This window comes from Crotalus tigris, unplaced genomic scaffold (assembly GCF_016545835.1).
Source record: "Crotalus tigris isolate CLP2741 ecotype Arizona unplaced genomic scaffold, ASM1654583v1 scf7180000024349.2157984, whole genome shotgun sequence".
Taxonomy (NCBI): Eukaryota; Metazoa; Chordata; class Lepidosauria; order Squamata; family Viperidae; genus Crotalus; species Crotalus tigris.
The window spans coordinates 204,137-213,013 of record NW_024100518.1 but is presented as its reverse complement, the minus strand read 5'-3'; the positions used below and the strand labels follow the sequence as shown (position 1 = coordinate 213,013).

Below are 8,877 nucleotides of genomic sequence, written 5' to 3'. Positions count from 1 at the left end.
CTTGGTTCCTGTATCCCAAATAATAGCTGTAGTTAACAGGGCCTTAGTAACTAAAAAATCATAATACTTTAGAAATGATCATTTCTATGATCCAGCTATTGTCATACCTTGATAATCTCCAATCTATATATTTATTACTGTGGACTCTATTTAAGTCTGCCTTTGTTGAAGATTTCAGCTAGGAAAGCAGTACTCTATTAGCTCTCAATATCCAAAAAGCTTCACGCTCCAAAACACTATTTTTAGTATTCTAAAGACCTACTTGAGGAGACATTGTTTGAGATCTTGGTTTCATCCGTCCCTACTTGGTTAAGGCAAGAAGCAAAGTCTTCCTGCCAACAACTTCCATATTAGATATATTCCCCCCGGCCTTAAGTCTGGCAATGTTTTCAGAAGAATTATTATATCCCAGACTCTGGGCGGTTAAGAGCTGACTGCTTAGTTGCTATTCATTGGTATGTTGTTTTATTTATTCTTGACAAGTTCACATTCTGCTTTTCTATGTTCCTTTTGCTCCACTTTCTACACATTTCTTGACCTTGTTTGACTTTCCTGAGATTGTATACATTTTGGAAAACAGTATCTTCAGAGATTGTTGGGAAAAGGTAACTCTGCCCCTCTGAAATTAAACCAAGAAGAGAATATTTCATCAATAAACGGTGTATGCTTTGTAAGACGTGAAAAGAACTGATGCATAGCTCATGTCTATAATTCCAAGTCAGTTATGAATTCAGACAATTATTCATTTTAAGAATCAGCTACTGAAAATGGACTCTCAGTGTCTACAGTTCAGAGAGAAAATAATAAATGTGCTGTATCTGCTTTCTGGTTAAGCATCACAATCAACATTTATTAAACATTGGTTGTGCCAATGATTTGGCAGATAATGACAAGGTAAATTGTAAAGATGTGAGCATCACTTTATTATGGCACTCCCATTGGTATTGGCAAGCAAACTGTACTTTCTAACAAATGCTAAGCCCTTTAAATATCCAGTGATTTTATCTTATTGACACAGGAAGTTATTTAATTAGACAGTCTTCTTGTGAAATCACATTGGTGAAGTTAGTGCTTTCTCACATGCCTATTTTCTCAACAAAATAGTAGTTTGTTCTGACATATTTTTACTCCAGAAATTGGTTAAAAATGGCATTTGTCCACTTAAGTCAAGACTTGGTGGAAATTAGGATGGGTAACAAAAAAGCAAACATTTAATGCCACTATACATTTATATCTTTTAAACATATTTTGACAGCATATTTCACACCTCATATACCACAAAAGGTAAGAGCCTTTATAAGTCAGCAAACTGTAAACTTTACATTTTAATGGCAAAAGGCTTGACATATTCTATCGATATGCTTGCAGACGATGTCTTTTCCTGCTTCTTTTCCACTCTTGTCCTACTGCTTCCAGTGTTTCTTTCTGGTAAAATAAAGCTGAGCTGTTTTAGGACAATACTGAATTGTGTGTCTGTCTTGTAGTGGAGCTTTTCATGACCGACCCAGTAGAAGCATTTTGCCCAAGGCAAAGGATACTTTCCAACCTTACATGACTTTATTGTATCACTCACTATGAAAAAGAACATTGCCACAGACAGAACGCAATGGACTCAGCAAAAGCACACATTAATGCATAGTATTTAGATAAGCATTTCCAATCATGATGGGTAAATAAATTATAAAATACAAGCAAGTCTATAAAGCAAGAACATCCTGAGTTTACAAATAAATTATGTCCTTCATAATGTCAAATAGATGATGGATGTCAGCAGTTTCAGCAGGGGAAATTGGGGATTAATTAAAATGTAGAAAAAGTAGTATCTATATATGCGCAAAATCTCATGTGTTTTATTCATATATCCATTCACACATATATTATACAATATATAAGGTAACTAAGTCCATATAGAGAGTATATGTAATTTAGATATTGCTGAAACTGCTTTTAAGCACCATTTTTATTACCATCATTTTATAATAAATGCTCTATGAGTAGGACCACTCAAAGTTTTATAGAATACATTTATCTTCCCTTAAGAGAACTTGAAGGGTTAATTTAAATGAGTATCAGAGTTTCATCTGAAAATATTGTATTTTTTTTTTAAACCCATCAGGACTAAGGAATTATTACTTCGTATAGTGAGTCCTTCAATTCTGGAATTTAGTGCTGGTGATACTAACTTGGATGGTTGGATAAACTCTTGGAGGACAAACTTATCAATGATTAGTTTTCACGCATCTACGTTATCATCCCTGTTAATGAATATTTCCTTCATGTCCTTGTGGTGCTATTATAACAGTAGAACAGAGCTTTACTCTGATCTATCATTGCTTTTAGAGTCTAACTCAACAAATTTTTTTGTACTATATCTAACTTTGATCAAACTGGAAACCAAATTTTAATATAATTTCCAACAGATGATGTATAAAATATGCAAATGAATTACCATTTCCCAGTAATATTGTTTCTGGACAGCAACATCCTTTGAGACACCTACAACAAATGTTTACTTCATTTGAGACAACTGATTTGTGATGGAAAAAAATCTCCTGAAAATAATTTAGAATGATCACTCAAACCATTGAGAGTATGATTATCTGATAAAAAGAAAAGACACACAGAATAGAAATTACATAAATGTTAAGCATATGTTGAACATGGAATTGGGTTACTCGCTATGATGGACCAATTAATATTCAGAAATCCTTATATGAGCCAAATACCAGACCGAATGTTTTTGAATTATAGAATGCCATGTGAAGTAAACAGATAAGTTGGGACTTTTTGTGTAGTAATGAATTGCTATCTTGTCTATTTGTCTAATGGTTTACATTTTGGCTAGGACAATAATAAAGGCAACACATACCATTTTAGATGCCAGTTATATTTCCATGTTCCATCAGAAATGATACACACAATGCAGGCATTGTGTTTTCACATATTAATGGCAAGGTATCTGTAATGTTACAGTCTTATCTTCACATAGGCTAATAGTGGGGCAGGAGATAAAAAGATGGATTATAAAACCCCTGGATTCATATTCATACATGACCATCCATTAAAATTGGAGGCCTAGAATGAATGAGATGTTAACTTAGTGATACTCAAATTATTTTCTTATCAATTTATTGATGCTACCTTTTCTAAAAGATGATGTAAAATAAATACACTAGCTTGACTTTGTAATCTGAAGCATAAACATGTTTTTAAGTATGGTTTCTATAAAATGCAGGATAAATAGCCAGCTTATTCAGATAAAAGGTTTTATTGCTGGGCTTTGTGATGAGCTTTGCTAGTTAAGTTCTAATGCTTGTGAATAACTGTGCCAACTCAAATTCATGAATACACTTTGTTATTTTTGACTGTCCAGTTATTTTTAAACATACACACAGGTTATTTATTAGGTACAGCATCCTATCTGTTTTCCCATGATATAGCTTGGAAATACAATTCAGGAAAATAGAAAAGTTGGCTAGAATACACAGCAAGTAAGAAAAACTGTGCTAATGTATACTTTTGTTTCTGAGCCTCATGTAGATCAGTATTTTCACTCTTCCTCATCAAACTGCCACTTAGGAGTATTTTGCCTCCAGGAGAAAATAGGTCATAGGGGGAACAATTCAGATTTGGAAGAATTAAATTCTGCCTCTCCCAGCATCACAGCCTGAAAATAGATTGAAGAGATGAAGAGTTATAGCTTTTTTAAAAAGCACCCGAACTGTACATCTCTTATGTTTAGTTTAACTGTAAGATTCATATTGTAGCGTACTTGTGGATATATGGTCAAGTCACTTTTGTAGGTCCTAATTCATTAAATCACATTCACAGAGGCAACACGAATTGTATTATAGATTAACCTCCACGCTAAATGACAACCAAACTTAACTATTGTGAATGTGGAGTAGCCTTGCAACTGTTTTGTTTCATTTTGTACTAACAATCCATCTGCTTTTTATTTATTTTTCTGGAAATTTAAGGAAACGTGAAAAGAATGCAAAAGTAAAGGCAAGCTTTCAAAGAAAAATAATTCAATTATCTGAAAACATGGACACAGACACTATATATGCTTTTTCCAGCATTTCCCCGAATTATTAATTGATAGCCAATGAAGGAGCTATTCAAACCCTAAACCTGGATTGAATATAAATTTAACCAGATGCTTATCACACTCTTTTACCATTAAGTCAGGAACTAACTTGTTCTTCTACATCAGGAGAATATGGATAACTGAAATCTTGTATGAGTAGAAAAGTGGACAATAGAAGTAGTAGTCAAGTAGAAATACAATGCGGACAGTGAAGTCCAGAGCAAATTATAAAAACCAGCAGTTTCTTGGGGGGGGGGGGGAATAGTCTCTAGAAGACATTCTGTGCAGCTATTTGCTATTCCCAGTAGGTTCAGGGAGAGGATTTTAACATTTTATAAAAAGATTTTGTGATCAAGTAGGACAATAGTATTTCAGATTAATTGGTGCATGTGATCCTCAAAGAATTAAAACTCTACTTTTGGAGATTTCTTCATTGGGCACAGTGGTAGGAGGAGGTATGTATGCAAACAATGCTGTGAAAACAACATTGCACACAGCCATTATTAATTACCTAGCTGCTCTTCTTTTGACTCCTCCCCCTTTTTTCTTTTTTGGATTAATTTATTAAAGAAGTTTTAATTTTGCAAAAATAATACATATTTGAAAGAAAAAAATAAAGAAAAAATGATAGGAAAATAGGAAAGTAATGAAAAAGTACAAAACAAGCAAGAGAGAGAAAAAGAAAACGATATACAGGCAGTCCTTGACTTACAACAGTTGGTTTAGTGACCGTTTGAAGTTACAACACCACTGGAAAAAAGTGACTTCTGACCATTCTTTTCATATTCTACCATTTCCAATGATCACACCCATAAATCAAAAGTTCATTTTTTTTTTAGTTTTCAGCAAAAGGTCCATACGGGGATTCCAGTCATTAAGAAAAGTGTGTGTGTTCCCTTATCAAACAAGTCATCATCTCCTCAAATTCTGCCCTCTTTGCCAACTCTTCCTTCACCAAAGGCTTTCCAAAGTATTTCCATCTTTCTGCATCCAACTTCTCTGAGAACCATTCTGCTCCTTAGAGAGATGGCCATGCAGAACATTAGGAATAAAGCCAAAGGCATGTGCAAATTAAAGCATGAGCCCTCTTAAACAGCAATTTTCTTTTTCCTGTAAAATTTTTACAGATACTTAATTAAATTTGGTAAGCTTATTAAAGACCAGTAAAATTTCTTTACAATACATCATTTGGATATTCATAATATCACTCAAAACCAAATTATTCAACAGTGGCTACAACTGTCTATCCAAGTTTACTTGAAAGCCCAATTGAATACATTGGACTTTAATTTGGAGTGAAATTGGTTAGGATTCCCTGTTCAGTTTTATCCTGCAAGGTTCTAGTTTATTTAGAGTATAGGATTGGTCTTCACAAATCTAACCATTTTTCCTTTTAATTTAGGCAACTGCATACATACCGTACACAGTTTTATGTATGAGCAGATCAATCTGTCCATAGGCAATATGGAATTAACTTTTAATAAAGCAGAAAACAGCAAATTGTGATCTCATCATTTAATACTTCCAGAACTTTCATTTTATTCCTAACATTAATTTATTTAAAAAAGAAGAAAGAAAATCTGAGTTCTCGTTATATTGAAGTAATAGCAAGGGTGATGAGGTGTCTATATTTGAATTTTAGCCTATGAAAAGTATAGTGAAATGTATTACTTTTGCATGGATATGCAGTCAACTGCTGCTACTTAACCATGAGGTGAAATGCTCTGATCCAGATAGGACTTCACATGGTCAGAAGCAATCTTTTCTAGCCATATTCCTAAATAAATGGAGAATCCAACATGCCAGGAGTTGGGTAAACAATTCCCCAAACACTGGTTTCCTTTATTTTAAGAAGTAGAATCTCCCAGATTTAGAAAAAGAGAGAAAGAGATCAGGCTAAGGAGTGTTTTCATTACAATCCCCTTTTGCTGCCTAGAAAAATTCATATTTTCTTTCTAAGGACTATGGATTGAAGCCATGGTGGGTGCCAATTTTATGCTTCTAAACATAAGAAGAACCCTATCAGATGAGATCAAAGCTCTACTTCTCTAGCCTGCTATTTCTCCTGCTGCCCAATCAGAGGTCTCCAGCAAGCCTACAAGCAGGATAGCAAGGCAAGAACACTCTCTATTGTACTGTGGCAATTTATATAACCTACATTAATGTTGACCAAGTACTTTTGTTCTTGACTTTTAATTCATTTGTCATTAACCTTTTTGTACATATTTTACTCTATTTGTGAATGTAGCACATATGAAGATGCATAACATGAAGTGTTTTCTAACTATATGTAGGTTTGGGCTATCAGTCAAATGGTCTTTAACCTTAATAAAAACAATACAAAAAAGAAAAAAAATACTAAATCGAATTAGTTGACTTAGAGGTAACAATGAAACAAACTAAAATGAGAGTTGTAATTTAACTAGATAACTGTAACTTTATCCAGCTGCATTCTGTATTTTACTTTTCATAATACAGTTCTGAATATCTTTTTGTATTCTGACTCAGCTGGATAAATAACTTTAACCAATTCATCATTTCTGTTGTATGGGTAAGCAAAGATCAGCACACAGATAGGTAGAGTTATGGGGACTGGTAGCACAGAATCAATCATTTTAATTCTAATGCAAATAGTTTTAGCCTTTCTATGGAAAGGTTATGAATGCTTGCAGTTTATCAATATTTTTATCTGATTAGACAAAAACTAGAATTATAAAGATTCCTTTGAGTAACAACTTTACAAAGTTTTTTTCCCCCTTTTCTTTCTTATTCAGCAAAAGTGTTCTGTTATTGGGACCATCACTGACTGAGAACAAATTAGCTTTCTGTAAAGTTGGGGAAAAACATTAGGAGATGATGATAATACTTGTAAGCATGCAAAGGTTTCTGAGCTGGCTAAAGAGGTTTACCAATTAAATTCTTGTGCTCATAAAGATGAGTGGAGTCACAAGTTATCTCAACTTGTACTGAGGAAATACTTTGAATAGATTATCTTCCTTAGGTCCTCCCAATCCAACTCTGATGACTCTATGATTGTAATGCTAGCAAAGGTTAGTACTGTATATTCAGTTAAACAGTAATAAAATAGGAGTGTTGACTGAATACGCATAACAATGTATTTATTTCAGTACCCCAAAGGAGAACATATTACAAAACCATGTGATACCCCATTTTTTTAGTGCCAACTGAAATCTTATCATGTAAGAAAATCTACATTTTTGTTTTTACTAAGAGCTGGGAAACCTACTTTCCTTTATTACATCATACATCTGTGGGATTAATCTAGAAGTTTCAACTTCTTTTTTTTTCTTTGAGTGGTCTTACTCTGCTCTTGAACAACAAAAGACAGTTAACATTTATTTATATGCTGTATCAGATAAGAAATATCTCTACAAACACAACTTACGTAGAAACAGCAAGTCAGAAATAGAATAAAACACCAAGTGAAAATAACAAGCTGTAAATACATTTCGAAAAATGTGATTAGATTTTTTTGTCTTTTTCTTTTTGTCAACTAGCACCATCTGTACAAGTATGAACATAAATGTTTGGATAATAAAGATTTGCAAGGCACTTCAGACAGTTTTCCCATGTATTTTTACTATAGTGGGGCTCTCAACAGCTCCCTACACCTGCTTCTTCCTCCCTCTTCAGTTATTGATGGGCTGGGGGTGGGGGTAAATCACTTCTGCAGCGGTTCCTATGTACAAACATGTCTTTAAGATTTCTCAAAGTGCTCTTTCAGGCTTGAAGAATCCACATCCTTATTTTCAATGTCTTCGATTTCCAACATATATTCGGCATAATTAAAAAAAATCCATCTTCTCACACATAGCCAAAACATGACACCAACCTTCATCCTCATTCTGGGTCTTTGGGATATAAGTTCAAAAAGAAGGAAAGGGGTGTCTGGCAGTAGTCCAAAAGAGTATTGAGGTTAATTCTTCATCGACGTCTGGAAGAGATGTCAAAGCAGGTGATCATCATGAGGTGGGCCTTGCAATAATTGACACGATTCTCTAACCGCTCAGTCACACATTCAAGAGCCTCCAAGTACTCCAGGGAATCCGAATCAAAAACATGTTCCAGATCAACTGTAAGAAAGGAAGAAACAAGACTAACCCAATTACTGTCAGAGAGGAAAATGCAAGCGCTATCTTGCAATCTGAATGATTTATATTCATATATGGATCTACAATAGTCAACATTCAATGAATGTACTCAACATTCATGAGTATAAGAATCTATTCAGTGCTACTATTAAAAAGGTATACAAAAATAGCAAAATTAATGTTACTATTTTTATAAGGCAACTTTGAAAACCACTGAATTACCATTTGTTTTTCTAATTTTCACTGGCTGGGTTGAAAACAACTATACCTAGTAAAGTAAAATCATTGCATAAAAAAAGAAAAAAATATGGCCCTTTCAGGCTGTTTACTTAGAATCAGCGTTCATGCATTAGCATTACCATCACCAGATGTTTTCAGTCACTCATCTCTAACCTGGTTTCCTCTAAATGGCACTTGAAATTGAATACATTTGGAAGAAAACAGGCTGAAGAAGGCTATCAAAACTGTTATCCTCAGTTTGTGGAGTAAAAAAGTTGTGGAAGTTAAAAAATAAAAAGTGACATTTGTAGTCAAGGGCACAATGTGTATAAGATTCAAAGAAGCAATACATTCAAAACAATAGTTATTATATTCATGCTTTCTTTTCATCTGCACTGTATATATTAAATCTGTATTTTACATTTTATCCGGAAGCATAAGGCAGCAGATACAGCA

The 8,877-nt window shown here is 33.8% G+C and overlaps 1 protein-coding gene across 1 annotated transcript in view; it reads right to left on the bottom strand.

The window, feature by feature from the left end:
* Positions 1-2,095: 2,095 nt before the first annotated feature.
* LOC120300699 (kinesin-like protein KIF26B) overlaps positions 2,096-8,877 on the bottom strand; it is a gene marked incomplete at its 5' end in the record, with an annotated part of 121,150 nt that continues 114,368 nt past the window's right edge. Inside the window, one exon of the mRNA XM_039327024.1 lies at positions 2,096-8,184. Coding sequence (XP_039182958.1) covers positions 8,036-8,184 — 149 coding nt within the window. The remainder of the gene's footprint in view (positions 8,185-8,877) is intronic.